Source organism: Argiope bruennichi, chromosome 4 (assembly GCF_947563725.1).
Source record: "Argiope bruennichi chromosome 4, qqArgBrue1.1, whole genome shotgun sequence".
NCBI classification, from domain to species: domain Eukaryota; kingdom Metazoa; phylum Arthropoda; class Arachnida; order Araneae; family Araneidae; genus Argiope; species Argiope bruennichi.
Window position 1 is genome coordinate 80620671 of NC_079154.1, and position 16886 is coordinate 80637556.

At 30.5% G+C, this 16886-nt stretch overlaps 1 protein-coding gene across 3 annotated transcripts in view; it reads left to right on the plus strand.

Annotated features, from left to right (window-relative positions):
* Positions 1-14011, plus strand: part of LOC129966182 (uncharacterized) — a 28958-nt gene extending 14947 nt beyond the window's left edge. For all 3 annotated transcript variants that reach the window (XM_056080589.1, XM_056080586.1, XM_056080588.1), the window contains exons 5-6: positions 13513-13605; positions 13689-14011. In XM_056080589.1, the coding sequence (XP_055936564.1) occupies positions 13513-13605; positions 13689-13831 (236 nt within the window). In that variant the 3' untranslated portion in view covers positions 13832-14011. The remainder of the gene's footprint in view (positions 1-13512; positions 13606-13688) is intronic.
* Positions 14012-16886: the final 2875 nt, after the last annotated feature.

A 16886-nucleotide genomic window follows, 5' to 3' on the forward strand; every position in this document is an offset into this window, starting at 1 on the left:
TTATCACAAGATATTTAACTAAAAATAACCAATATTCCCGACAAAACAACAGGTCTCCAGATACAGGTAGTTTGTACCCACATTTGGTGTTAATGGTTTTAAAACAAATATATTTAAACTTTGCCCTCTATGTTAAGTCATATAACGCTCTAGCTCTGTAGTATTGCACTGAAATATTCTTTCCCTCAAACACCTTCTGCTAAAAATATCTTATTTCATGTTCTCCTGCAAATGTTACGAACATATAATATGCGTGAGAAGTTGAAGATGAATATTTGAGATGAATGGTATATTTTTTCAATGGACTGTGCAATATTTTTATGCTTCGAAAAAGAACAAACAGATTTTTTCTATCAGAAAGGCATAGACAAAATCAACCAGCTTTATTGAACAGAATTTTGATTGAATTGTTTTTCAACGTCATAAAATTAAAAAAGAACAGTTTTAAGGAAATGATCCTCAAATATTACGTGAGAAGTTATGAAGATTTAAATGCAAAAACTTATTTTCTTTAGATTTTTAGTCAAGACTATTTAGTAGAACACTTTCGTTTTTGTGTTTTCAAGCAACAATTTTGTCGCTTCTGCAAATCAGTGCAATTGAATATAATTTGAAAGAATTAGAACATTACGGTTTACGTGTAATAGTTTAACATTAGTATATATATTGCTAAGAATGCTGATAGTCCCAAACCAAACGCTGCCAAATAACATGCAGCATACTTTAAATTTCAAATTAAAATTGCAGAATAATGAATTATTTGAATGAATAGTATTATAGCGTTTGACCAAGAATTATCAAATTTGGTGTAAGCATGCTTACAGCGAAAATGTCCACCTCAGAGCAATTCTTTTTTTGATTAAAAATTTTAATACATTGAAAATTCAGAGTTTTCAAGCAATAATTTCCAAAATAATAATCACACACACACACACACACACACACACACACACACACACACACACACACACACACACACACACACACACACACACACACACACACACACACACACACACACACACACACACACACACACACACACACACACACACACACAACTTCGACGACATTTAAAAATTTCAAACGGAAACATTTTTAACAATACCAATCGAACTGTCACGCATTTTTTTCTTAATTTAATCAATTTTTTAAAATTATTATTTTTTTGTATAATTTTTATCAATAGTTTTACTATTGCAATGAACTGAAACCGCTTCAATAGTTTTACCAAATGTTTAATCGCGTGCTTTTTTTCCATTGTTGAAATGTTAAAGAAGATCTGTTATTATCTACTGTGTGTTTATTATCCTTTTATTTTACACCAGGAAGCAACGCATGAAGTTATAGAATTGCGAAAGACAATGTATAATTAGAAAATACATACCAAAACATTTGCGTTTTTAATGGCACTACAATGTCGTAAGAGTTGATTCCATTAAGAAGATGCTTTTACAAATAGAAAATTAAATATAAATCTATTAAAATAGTCTAAAATAATGTGATGTTTAAAAATGCTTTATTGAAAGAACTATAAATATCAAGTTATGTGTACGAGATTTAATTGTAATTAAACAAACCAATATTCCCAGAAAAACAGCCGGTCACTGAAGGCAAATCTTATGATAATCTCTACTAATAATAAAAATGGATGTGTGTGTTTGTGCTTTCGCGCTCTACATATAAAACCTACTGATCTACAGCTACCAAATTTGATACCTATATACCTTGGAATATTGGAATGTGCAATTCTCAACAATTTTTTAGATATTTTTGTTAGAAATTTATTAATAATTATACTAAATGTTGTCTTTACCTCACGATATCTTCCGGAAATATAGGTGTACAAAAACAAATTTTACAGTGTGGCAGGTTTTAAAGATTGCATTTTTAACTATATCAGTTTAACAGCCATTCAAAATTTTCCTGGATTTCGCCAATTTAAAAAAAAATATTTTCATAGTTTCGTCAAATTTTTAATTACGTAACTTTTTTTCCATTGTTGAAAGCGAAAGAAGAAGGATTTTGTTTAATATCTGTGTACTTTACAAGACGAATAAAAAAAATGAAGTTACAATTATCGCAAAATTTAGAAGATGTATGAACCTCACATTCATGTTTACAAAATTTACAATACTCTATGAGGTCATGGGATTATTCTTCACTGGAGAGGTTCATGAATAAACATAATATGTGAAAGACAATTAAAACAGCACTACTTTAATATCTGACAATATGAGAGAATCACGTACATGAAGTTATGTTTAAATGATTTAATTGAACCTAAATTTAACCAATATCTCCCGCGAAACAGCTGGACGTTAAAGAATATTAGTACCTAAAAGATAATTATTTTCGATGCATACTTTGTCCAAAAGTTAGCATTTCGTAGCCATGAAGTACTAAGAAAACTTGAACATGAAATGCAAATGCAAAATTTATACAAGGGGTGTTCAAATGAAAAGGAACACTGTAGGTATAAATGAAGACTTTATTCAAAGTATACACCATAAGCTTGAGCACAATGAACCGATTGATTAAGGAGCAGAAGGATTCCTTGTTCCCAGAATTCCTGCGGCCGTGACGATACCCAGTACTTCACAGCGTCCTTGAGTTCGCCGTCCGAGTTGAAGCGCTTCCTGTTCAGATGTTTTTTCAGGGGACCAAACTCATGAAAATCGCAAGGCGACATGCCCGGGCTGTAGGGCGGATGGTCGAGCTGCTTCTACTTGAACTTGGCAAATTCCACGTTTGTGACCCAGAGACGAGTGGACGCGCGTTATAACGAAGCAAAATCACACCTTCCATGAGTAGCCCCGGTCTTTTGTACTTGATGGATTTGCATAGTCTTCGGAGTGTCTCACAGTACACATCGGAGTTAATGGTTCTTCTGCGCTCGAGGAATTCAAAAAGTGACGGACCTTGGACGGCGAACTCAAGGATGCTGTGAAGAACGGGGTCTCGTCACGGCCATAGGAATTCTGGGAACAAGGAATCCTTCGGTTCGTTAATCAATGGGATCGTTGGGTCAAGCCTAAGGTGTATACTTTGAATAAAGTCTTCATTTATACCCTAAGTGTAGTTTCGTACCTTTTCATTTGGACACTCCTTGTATATCAGAATCAGCAGGCGCAAAAAAAAAATGAATACAATTACTAGAAATTTACAAAAAAGTAAAGTAAGAGGTATAGCAGAAATAAAATGCACTGTTCACATTTCTGAGTTCAAAGTACTAAATAGTAATTATATATTACAGCAGTGTAATTCTGGAAAGTTGCAATCGTTTATTTTTAATTTTTAATTTCTAATTTTATATTTGTGATGAAACAGATTATATTCAGAATTTTTCATGCTGGATTATATAAAAATCTTACATATGAAACTATTACCCTTTACTATAAACTTTTTTCTTCTGCAGCACTTTTATTTTCTAAGAGATGTGTAATAGGGTTGAAGGATTGTCTCTCATGATAAATAGTAACGGCATGTTAAGATGAACATGCCGGAAATCCATTAGTAAAGGAACTATTGTACTGGATAAATGTTACATATTATTATGGTCAATTTAATGTGTTGCTATGCAGTAAGGTATCAACTATAAGAGAGAATTAGGAATGTGAAGATAAGATTGATAAGAATATGAAGATTTTGCACGATAAAAAGTTCTAAAATTGGTTCATCAAAATTAATAATCACATCATCGGCAAATTATAAAAAAATAAGTACATTTTTCGACAGTGAATCCTAAATCTTTGGTTCTTTGTTGCTTTATTAGTTTCAATATATTCATTCTTAGTGCATTCACTTGCAACGAAAACATTTATGATAACATTATGATGTTTTTCAACTCCATGCTCTTTCATTTCTATTTTAATTATATTTCGTAATACAGGCATTATTTTATAAATATTTTGACATTTAGTTTATAATTTCCAAGAATGTATGAAAATCTGGCTTTTTACTTTCTCGTATAAGTAGTATAGAGAAAATATGAAAATATAGGAGTCGTCAAAAAAGTCGAATTCGAGATTTTGTCGTTTTAGACTAGCCTAAATTCGAAAAACGTATTTTTGGAAAATTCCCTTCTGTCTCTCCGTAACAAAGATAACTTGAAAACGTTTTGAGCTAGGCGGTTGAAATTTGATATACGGTCTTTACACCAAATTTTCAGATTTCTATCAAAATTTCAGCAAAATCTGTTTAGAGGAAGTTTGTCTGTCTGGCTTTTTGAATATAAGTTAACACGATAATGGCAAGATGAAAACAGCTAGATAGATACAATTCGGTACTCAGATTTAACATCTATAGTATAGATACTTGTCAAATTTGAGCCAGATCCAACTATAAGTTGACTTCCTGTCGGTCTGTACTTTCAGAAACATGTAAACTCGATAATTCAAAAGCACAATGACTTAAATAATCAAATTAGCAATGGGATTTTGTGACTGCAAGTGCAGTTTTGTGTCAAATTTTGTTTCAATCGATCGAAGAAAATTTGTCTAAAACACAAATTCGTTTTTTGGATATTATTAACACATAGGGATTAATCGTCAAATAACTCGCCAAAGATGACACGATAGATTCAGTAAAAATGCTAAATCCACGCCAAAAGTTAACATTTCATAACTATTGTATGCCAATGCCGTATAAGGTGCTCTCTGGCAAGACACGTTTATTAAAGAGTATACGAAACAGTTTTGTGGAGATTGCGCTCTCGCTGGTGATTAAAAGAATTTGTTTATATATTTTTACATTTTATATTTTCCGAACGGAAGGAAAATTTAACAATTTTCTTGTAAAATGAATTAACTTATTGAATGAGCTGTCTATGAGGGATTCTATCGATAGCGCAATTTGATATATAAAGCGCAATGACTGAAATAAAAATTGAATTCGATGCATTATTTTACTATTAAAATTGTAAATCTATGTCAAATTTTAGTTTCAAGGAAATGGGGAAAAGCATCCAAATTGCATATTCGATTTTCTTTATTATACTATGAAGCGCATAATTCTCATGTGCCGAACCCGGAAAATAAAAATCTGAGCCCTTGTTGTCCTTGTCTAGCTTCCACAGTTTTCGGCTGTAAGAGGGAAGATAAACACTTTTATTACAAAGTATACGAGAAAATTTCCGGGAGATCATTATTGTTGGCTTACGCCCTAGTATTATTATTGGTATATTACGCCCTTTATTTTAGAACAAACATTTGCGATTATAGAGACAAAATCGTTGCATTTCATATTCTCTACCATTGATAAGAAGATAATCATGTTTGCGTGTTCTTCAATGCATAAGTATCCGATAGATAAACTGATCCTTATAAGTGCGAGTTTAGAGTCTATATCGAATTGTTGCTATTACGTGCAGTTTTACAGAGCGAGTTACGTTTCAACACGTTCACAGCCTTGGTTTATGCTTGTGATTTAGACTACGTTAAGATGCTTTCTTCTTTGTTATCTTTTAGTTATAGTAGAGAAGAGAATATCTAATTAGACAGCAGGTGTGAATCACAGATGATTCACGGTGAATAATGTGTTAAATCAGGAAGATAAACTATATAAGATATATAAACAAGATAAACTAAATATAGATATTTTCTATTCCATCAAATTCTACATCGAATAATAACTTTTGCTGTTGCTCGAATATGTGATGTGGCATTTAACGTGTTAAAGCTGGAGTGGGCAGTCTTTTTCAGGGTACGGACTCCTAATTTTTTGAAGGTGTTGCGGTCCATCTAGTAGTCTAGGTCTACAATATTTATTTTAACTTAATAATAAATACGGAATTTACCTACCTCCATAACTACAAATATAATAATAATTGTCACAAATATAATAATATCAAATGATACATTTAATATCAAAAAAGTCAAAATACATTAATAAATAAATAATTTTTATCTAAAGTTAGTTCTTGTAGTTATAGTTAGTAGACCTCAGATGCACACTGTCCGCTAATATCTCGGTATATAATTACAAACTACTAATCTTGCACTGGATTCTAAGTGGTCGTCAGTGAGACGGAAACGATATGTTCTCTTAATTATATTCATCGTTGTAAATGCAGATTCATACAAGCAGGCAGAATCAAGGAGCGATGTTAAGTAATATTAAAATTAGGATACGTCCATTAGATTTCAAAAGTAACTCTTAGGTTCTGAACAACGTGCTTTTAAAATTATGTCATTTTGAATTAAATTTAATTAAATTTAAATTTAAATTAGAGTCGTAAAAATATGCATGAGAAGAAAACGAATCAAAATTATTCTGAAAAAAACAAAAAACCCACACAATTCAGAAAAAAGGAAAGCAAATCACTTGAGTTAATTTGTGTAGATGAGGTGAAACCAACAGAAGCTACCTCTGGAGGTTGTGATAAATACTTAGCCATGTTTTCAGCTATTACTTCCATTGCATAAAGCAGTAGACGAAGTAAATTAGGCGCGAAATAGATGTTTCCGAATGACATTAATGAAATAATCCCAGTGGATTCGCAGAAAGAGAAATATATAGGCTGCTAAGTACTATGCCATTACCCGTAAATAGGACAAAAGAAGAAAAGGTGGGAACTTTTCAAATGATTATAAAAATGTGAAGGAATAATTATAATGCTGTGGGAGTTTCGCTAGAAATATTTTTAGGATGAAGCATTCTTTTAACCTGTGAAAGTGCTTCTTAGTATATTAAACATATATAGGAAATGGGAGCTTTTATTTTTTCTGTTTGTGTTTCTTTTCGAATTGTTTTAAATTAAAGCAGTGAAGTTATTTATTTCAGTTTTCTTGCTGTGTTGTTTAGAAAATCATGAAGGAAAAAGAAATTTCGAAAAGAATTTCATTGTAAATATGCTATTACTTTTATATAAAAGTTTATGATTGCATATATATATATATATATATATATATATATATATATATATATATATATATATATATATATATATATATATATATATAACATTAATAGATACATGGCTGAATCGAAGAAGCTTTTAAAATTTTAACTTCGATTTATTTCACCACGGTAGGCATAGTTTACGTACAAAGAATAAGTGGTCAGAAATACGTCAGTCTACATCGCGACACAAGATCAGAAGGGCAAGAGACAAAAATGTTTCCTTTCAGTGATTTTATGGTGAGATTTTGATAGAGATTTCTTTGATACTTGTAGTCTTAGGAAAGGGAAATTTAGGTATCTTTGAAAGACTGTTGTAAACATTAGGGATTTTTATCCCACAGAGCATGAGAACCTACTGTTTTCATCAGTTTTCTAAAACACGTGGTAATTAATTAAATAAAAAATAAACTGGGAATTGTATCAGGAAATAAAAGAATATTTTAGAATGAAGTTAATATGGGTTAAATTAGGTTAAAAATTAGGAAATTAATTATTTAGATTAAGAGCTAACATTATATCTATATCTGTATATGTATGTAAATTTCTTATAATAAAATCCATACATAATTAAAAATGGGCCATTAGAATAACCACACTACCTGAAATAAGATCTAGCGGTTGAGATCTTTTCATATTAGAAAGATCTCAACTATTAGAAATTAGAAAGATCTATTAGAAAGATCTCAACAATCTCTTTATTAGCTTACTTTCTAATAAAGATGCTATGTCCCTTCCACCGCATAAATTTGTGAATTTTGGAAATTTACGAAATTTACGAGTGTTCAGATTGTTATTTTCACCCAAGTGAATTATCTATTTCGTAATAGAAGAGAGATGTATTAAATGCAAGCAATTACGAACATATAGTTAGAAAACAATAGGTGCGAACAATAGTTAGAAAGATCGATCTTTGTCGTAAATCTAGTGATCTAGTGATCGTAATCTTTGCGATTTTTTTAGTGATTAATCGCAGACATACATTAATATAAATGTATCAAAAAATCGAATATGTGTTTTGGGCATCTTTCTTCTGGTCGATTGAAACCACACTTTGATACAGAATGACAACTGAGTTGCAAGATCAGATACTATATATCATTTAAAGCATTTGTGAGACAACCCGTCTTATATGTATGAGAATTGTTGGCACAGATTGACAGACAGTCAACGCTTTGAGGGATTAGGGCGAAACTCGTATAATCATCAGCACTTTAGATGTTAAAATTGCGAACCTATATCTATATCTTTCATATATCTATATTAACAGATTTAATGTATGCAAAGAGGGCGTCCTGGCATAGGGGTAGCGCGTCTTCCCCGTGATCTGGGCGTCCTGTATTCGAGTCCGGGTTAGGGCATGGTTGTTCTGTTCCTTGTGTTCTGTCTGTGAGGTGCGTGAATGAGCCCCCCTGTAAAAAGGGGTTGTGCAAGTGAGTGTGCGTGTGCTATCTTCACTTGAGCTAGAAGTCAGACTTCTGCCCTCGGGTGCACAGGGGTCTTTACCCTCAGAAGTTACTGCGCAAAAATTTGGCTTAAATAGTCACACGACAGAAAAAAAAATTATGCGAAAGTTTAAACTACTCATAACATACGATTTACCCTAAACGGTTTTAGTTTCAAATTTGAGGTAATCTAATTATAGATTATAAATCCACATACCATATAGCTCTATTTATGTGCCTGCAGATTATCGTGTTCATGTGTATTTGGACAGGTGGATAAATAGATTTACTCTGAATGGATTTTGTTTAAAATTTGATTGATATCCACAAATTGGGTTTAAGGAGGCATGTAGCACATTTTATATATGTGTACCTTAAAGGAGTTTTGAAGGAGTTTCCGCCTTCTCAGATAGGCGGAATGACAGACAGACAGATTGCAAAAATGTGTTTTTCGGACTGAGGAAGGTTTGAAAAGTGGAGATTCGTCAAAATCTCCCGTTGCAATTCTTTTGGCAATTATAGTACTCAGTAAAATGCGAGTAAATAAAAAGGAAAATATTGTCACAATAGTGGACTATATTTCCCTCCAAAAATTGAGAGTGATCATTTTGACTACAAATTATTTTCAATTATTACAAATTCTTTTATTTCTTTTGATTATTTTCTGATTTAGCACATCGATTTTTTTTAAATTATTTATGCAGAATATGTGAATATTTTTTTATTACCTTGTTTGGTTTTGTGTTTTTATTATTTCCTATGCTCTTGCCGAATATAATGGAGAACTGTAAATGTCTCGTAATAATAAGACCAAGTTAAATATACTAATCAGATTTATTTACAGGGTTTATGGGAAGATGATCCTTGTTTACGTACAAAAATAGAAAATTATCGTTACTAAATAAAAAAGATTGAAAGGCCGATTTCCATTTAAACAAATTTCAGATTAAACGAAAGGCTTAATTCATGTTTTCTGGTTAAATTTTTTTCCTCCATTAAATTGACTCTAGTTGCAATTTTTTCTATTGTATATTTGAAATCAGCATTTATTAATAAGCATCGATTTTCAGTTTAATTTCAAGATAGCATTTTTTTATGGATAATGACTTCTGACTACAGTTTTGAATAGAATTTCTGCAATGTGGTATAAAATGAGAATGTAGAAAATTTAACATTAAACTCTATTACATTTTTTTCATGCCTGTTTAAAAATAAATTTAATACAAATAATTTTAAGTCACGATTTAATCAGACAGAAATTCTTCATTTAAACTTTTTTAAAGAAAGAATGTTTTAAATTTTAATTATTCAAATTTTTTAGATTTTCTATATTATTATTAAATATTGCAACTAACAAGGAAGCTTTTAATATTTTTCTTTCTTCAAATTACTACAGATGGGATCACTTGTATGGATTTAAATTTTTCTAAATTACTTTACAACTAAGAATTTAGTTTTAAAAATATTAAAATTACATATTGTTGTATTAGATAATATATAATAAGTGAAGCAGTTTTCAGAACTGTAGCAGATTCGAAATTGTTCCAAAAAGAATTACAATAATTTCATCATTGCAAACATGAAACAAACCAAGCAAAATAAAAATGGAAAAACTTTCTAAATTATCTTTATTGAAATTGTAGAATAACAAATTTCCAAAACTGCTTGAAATTTAGAATTTGCTTATAGTAATATTTTTTTTTATGAAGGACATCTCAATACAAACACAGAAAGAGATTACAATCCATATATGGTTTTCATAGAGTATAATTTTCTTTTTTTGCATAATTTACAGTCTTTTACATATTGTTAATTTTTCTTTGAAATTTGAATATTTTAACATCTAAATTGAAAATGTTTATAGATATTTTTAATACATATACGGACGGATTAAAATGAGAAGAAAAACATTCTCAGATTATATTAAAAAATATTTGCGCTGAATTTTTTTTCACTGAAAATATTTTGTTTTTCTGAACATCATTTTTAAATGTTAAAAAAAATTGATAGTAATCATAAAAGAATTGTGAAATAAGCCGAATGAATCGCCGATGAATTGCTATACAGCACATGGCAAAATGTTAAAGGCCAATAAAAAATGATGCAAGCAAAAGAGATAAAATATTCGGTTCCATCACGATGGATTAGTTTTTGAATAAACATAAAGAATGTGCCGCCATACATGATCAAAATACAAGAAATAAATAAAACCTTTGGAAGATAAACAAGCATAAAAAAGATGAATGATTTCTTTTTTAATAAAGAATAAAGAGAAAAAAACCTGATAAATTCAGAAAATTATTATCGGTTGTGAAGTGTAGTGCACATTTGAATTTATTGAAAAACAAACAAAAAATAAACAGCTAAAATAAAATAAAGACTAAAAAATAAATAAATAAATCTTCAAAGCACGCTGCAAGATAGTATTTCCAACGATGCAGAAACAATTTAAGACTTGAAATAGATTTTGTGTCGATACAAGAGCAGTCCAAAAGATTGCCTCTATTTTCTGAAATGCCATAGGAATAGTTTTAAACACCCGTTTAGAGCACGTTCGATGTCGGATAAACGTTATTCAATGCACTTTCGATCTAAAAATGTTTTGGATAGAGATAAGAGGGTAATTTAATATAATGTCGCTTCTGAATATTTACAAAGACGTAAGTAGGATGTGATGTACATGAACTGAATAGATTAATGGAAACTACTAATCTTCTATGTGGAGATAGTTAACTATATGTTATTTATACTACGAAGATTAAAATCTATTACGTGATTAATCACTCAGAGTTGTAATAAAATATAAAGGTAATGGCTAGGCGTATTTCATTTCTAAATTCATTCATGTTATTTGGTTGATGATGATTTTCACCCAAATTATTTAATTATTTGACTGACACATTAATAGCCGGGAGACATAAAGAAACAGAAATTTTAACACCTTTGTCTAGATAATGAATTCATCTTTCATTTTCTAAAATATAAACTTTTCTAAAAGCAAATAGTTAATCATCTAATCTACCCGATCTCGCGATTTTCATATTTTAAATCCGTTAGAGTCCAAAAATACATAATTGGAATTATGCTTGTTTGTGAATAATATAACTGTGCAAAAAGAGCAATTTAGACGAAGGAAATTACCTAGCACTGCAAATTTATAAATCTGAATGAAATTTTCCGACTATTTATCTGTCTTTATGAGTGCATCAACTGAAGCAAAAAAAAAAAAAAAATGTATTATATAAATAGAATTTAGTATATGATTTCTTCATACGAATCCTAGATCTGTATCAACTATATCAAGAAGAAGATATTAAATTACTCACGAATGATAATCGATCTTTTTTTTATATTGTTTTTCTCTACTGATAACAAAAGCAAATGTATGTGCATCTGCATGGCTGCCTGTTTCATTCTACAAGAAGTACAATTGGGCAATGAGCTGTCAAATTTGACTCAAACATGTTTGGAATTCGGGATTCGCAGTGGTTTGTTTTGAAATTTTAAATAGTTTTTTAATTAGGAAATGATTAAAGTTGCTACGGTTGCCTTCTATAAATTGCGGAAGTCTAACTTAGGTATTGCTTTTTGAAAACTTACAGATTTGTTTTAGTCATAACCTGTTTTTTGTTCAACCATAGAAAAGGGAATAAAATTTAAAAATAGCATACAAAGACTTAAAAAAATCGTTATATAGTGATCTATGAGTTGAAATTAGGTGTGTGAATGTGCCCCCCCCCCTGTAAAAAGGGGTTGTGCAAGCGAAAGTGTGTGAGTTTCATCTTCATATGAGCTAGAAGTCAGACTTCTGCCCTCGGGTGCTCAGGGGTCTTTACCCTCAGAAGCTACTGCACTCCCTTTCCGTGGTAACGCGGACACGACATCATCATCATCATCATGGATTGAAATTATCAAAACAGTTAATCAAGAATGTTGATTTTTTTTAGATCGTGAGCAGTGAATGAATGAACAGAGCATATCATCTGTTGCCTTTATTGATTCTGTTTGAATTATTTAACATATTTAGATGTTCTGGAAATAAAATAAACGAATTAAAAATATTAAAAGTTATGCAGTCAAATTTTACATTCATGCTAGCTAAGTATGATAAATAATAAAAACCCTGAAACTAATGAAATATTAATTAAAATGTACAGGCAAACTTGATACATCAGCAAAATCTATAGCACACGAATGCGAATTTTCTTTTTTTGGTTAAGTAGAAGCAGATGGCACTCCATTGAGAAACAGACAACCCCGGCGATATACGCATCATTCAACAGCTTGTGATCTATGAACTCCAGACAGATTAACTGGCACGAAATTGATTATCATTAAATTGTTTATACTCCAGAGACAACTTTCAGCTGTTCTTAAACACACAGATTTTAAAGATAAGAATAACGAGAAAAAAATAGTTATATGTAATTCAAAACATTTAACTCAAAATATGTCAAAGTAAAATTTGCAGAGGTAATGCTTTGTTTTAGATTCGAGTCTTTATCTAACGAGTTAAGAGTGAAATAGGAATAGGTAATAATAAGCATTTAAATAGATATTGTTAATGTATTTAAAAAGACAATCTACGAAATTTTAATTTCTTTTAATAATTTCTGACAATAGGCAGAATTTTTTATTGAAAAAATACAAAAACATTTGATCAATTACACAATTAATTTCATTAGAAATTATTATAAATAATCATTGGAAAATTAACATCAATTATAATGCCTGGTCAATAGCAGCTATGGAAAAATGGATGTTTATTAATTAATACAGTAATGATAAATTGTGGTAAATACCAGTTGTGGTAAAAATTGGTATTTACCATATTTTTCTGGTATTAATTAATTAATCTCCTAATGATTTCAATGTGCAAATTGAAAGATTTTAAAAGTTGCTTGTTTGGTTTTGAAAAATATTAAAGAAATTAGTAATTTATATAAAAGAGAAGTAAATTAAATACTAAATTTAAACTTGTGGAGCAGTTTCTTCACGATGAATAACCGGCCATTATCATATTCATTGCTAACCTATCAATGTTAGAAGAAAAATATTTGTTTTTTAATATGAAAATCTCTTTATCATCTGCTTTCGGTTTTTTTTGGTCATCCTATATATATATATATTGTTATTTATTAAAGGAATACTTATAATTACTTTTTAGTTCCTACTCGGTTTGACTTCCGAGTGCTGCATGTAAATTATTCACAAGTGGCAGTTGAATATACTTGTTTGCCCGGGGCTATAAGTTATACTGGTAAGAAAGCAAGATATTTTTCAGTACTTTTTATGTTGCGAGTTAATCTGATTTCCAAATAATATTTTCGTTCATTCTTTCAGCTACTATTTCCATACTTCACCGTCAACCTGTTGCTTTGGGAGAGCTAAACGAGGGTTTGAAGCGACTTAATCTGACTCATGTGATTCCAGATTCGCTTAAAAGGTCCATTCGCTTGGTAAATCAAACTCATTGTGAAGACTAAATTGTTTAAATACAAGATACTGGATGACATTATGTCTGTTTTAGATTCATTGGATGTCAGGAATTTTTGTGTGTCTTTGTAATATTTTGAAAAATATCTGGCTTTAAAATATTTTGGTCAGATTTCTTATAAAATATCAAAACAACTCAAAAATGCTAATAAATTATAAATTCTTATTAATTTCTGGTTTAAATCTCGAATTATTACCAATTTCCGGTTTAACTTGAAAATAACGAACGAATAATATGGTTTCTGATTTAAATTAAAAATAATGAATGAATATGAATATTTAAGTAATTATTATCACAATCAATTCTTTTAAATTATAATTAATATATCATACTGATTAGATTTTTTTATGCATTTTATTTCAGTCATGAATAAAGCACTGATAAAATTATTTGGAATTAGCTAATATATTTGGGATTAAAATACTTTCATATCTAAAACTTTTAATGTAATTTCACATTATAATACACAAAATCCTTTTATTGTCCGAAAAGTTTTTTTAAATTAAAATGAGAGTATCAATTGAGACAGATGATTTTAAAAATCATAGATAATTAATTTTTTCCGGTAGTTATTTTTATTTGTTATATAAGTATGCCAGAATTCTTTACAAATACTGGAGTATAAGAGATTTTAATGAATATTTTGATACAATTAATTAAATTTTACTCTTCTAAATCAAGTTTATTATTTATTATTTTGTTGAAGATAATTTGTTAATCTACTTAAGTAAACTTTAGAAGTCCTTTAAAACTAGTAAGAAATTCGAGAAAAATATTTAGAAAATCAATAAATATAAAAAAAATAATGGACGAGTTATTCAAATTTTCGCTGTTGCCAAGCAATGGAGAATTTATAAACTTTCTTATTTTAAATTATTCTTCGTAATCCTAAACCTCCCTTTTCCTTATTTTTCCAATTAATTATTAAATCTTGAAAATAAATAAAATTCAAAGGAAAAATGGATGGAAAAAAAGGTAATATCATTGAAAAGAAAACAATGTTGAATCTAAAATGATATAAAATATTTCTTATTGGATAATTTGCCCTGGTATTAATTACTTCAGTGAAAAGGTAAAATTTCGGTTCATTTCTAATTAATTAAATATTACATTAACTATTGTACAGGGTTAGCAAGAAATAAGATACCCACTTCAGACGGCTCTGAAATGCGTTCTACTGATTGAAATTTGAACTACAGATTATTGAGATGATGCGCTTTACATTTATTAAATAAAATAAAAAAGAAATAGTACAAAAAATTCACCTTTAGGTGGCGTTGTAATGCACATAAAACCATTTAATATGGTATATAATTGTCAAATAAAGTAAAATTAAAATTGCTCAATATGTCCTCCTTCATTTTCAAAAACATGCTGCTCTAATCGGAGAACCATATTTTCTATAGATGACCGGAGTGAATCTTCCGGTATATTAAGAATATAGCGCCGAATTTTTGTCCTTCAGATCTGATAGAGATAATGGCCTTTGACGGTAGATATTGTCTTTCAAATAACACCACAGCCAAAAGTCACAAGAGGTAATGTCCGGCGAGCGAGGAGACCATGTATTGGGAAATGACGGCTGATAACTAGTATTTCTGTGAAATGCTGTATTAAGAATTGCTTTACACGACGATCAATATGAGAAGGTGCATTACCCTGCATGAAAATGATGTCTTGAAGGCACCCATACTGTAGAACAGTTGGGATTACAAAATCCCTCAGCATATCATGGTACCGTTGTCCTGTGACGGAACAGGTTTGGATTCCATTTGAAATTATATCTTCAAAGAAATGCGGTCCAATGATAAAGGTAGCTGTAAGACCACACCATACTGTCACTTTTTCAGAATGCACGGGTTGTTCCTGAATAACGTGAGGGCTTTCCTCTGCCCAAATTCGACATTTGGGGGTATTGTCCATTGTGGCAAAAGTGGGCCTCATCATTCCACAGAATATTCCATTGCCAAGTTGTATCAACCACCATTCGATCAAGGAACTGAAGTGCAAAAGTTTTACGGACCTCTAAGTCCCCGTCCTGCAACATGTGTACAGACTTGATTTTGTATGATAAAAATGTAAATTCTGCCGTGCGAATTTTCGTATAGTTGAATACGGCATATTCAGAAAGCGGGAAATAGCTGGCAAACTCATACTATTAAGCGGAGACTAACTGTTGGCTTGAACGAGCGTGGTCGCAACATTTTCGACGCTGAAAGACGGGATTTTTTTTCATCCTCTATCTGGAAGAATGCCAAGTTACCCTTTTTTTTCAAATTTCTGTATCATCTTGCGTAGGGCACCTGCAGACATTCGACCTCTTCATATCTACCTCATACGACGAAATTCCTTTAGAGCTGCAACGGAGTTTTGTTGGTTCTGGTTTAACAATTTCACCAGTAGCGCCTTTTCTTGCAACGTAGGCATCACGAACAGAGAATAAACTAATACTCGTGCAGAATCACCGCCTTTCTTTTTTCCAAAGAGAAATGGTAATAATCATGTGCTGTAACGCAAATTATGTTTCACGTTTTTAATATATGCAAATGAATGCTATTTGTATTACCGCGCCATCTATCGGCGAATTTTTGTACTAATTTTTTTTATTAATAAATGTAAAGCGCATCATCTGAATAATTTGTAGTTCAAATTTTATCTTATTTGGACCAGTAGAACGGATTTTAGAGCTCTCTGAAGTGGTTAACTTATTTCTTGCCCTGTACTTTGACAAGTTTACAGTATTATTTCTTTTTGGCATAAATAAAATGTATGCAATGACTAGTTGAATTCAGTCCAGTTGTTTAAGAGGAAATTTGGAGCATACATATATAACAGGAATAACTTTTATTTATATACAATTAGTTGATGGAATTCAGAGATAGTTTTAGAAACAAAAGGATAATAAATTAAACTCTATACTAAGAAAAAATTTACATATTTATTAAGGCTGAGACGAAATTCTAAAATATTTAATTCAGACATACACAAACAAGTTATTGTTACATTCCTACATGTAATCGAAAAGTCACCGTGCATCCATTAGA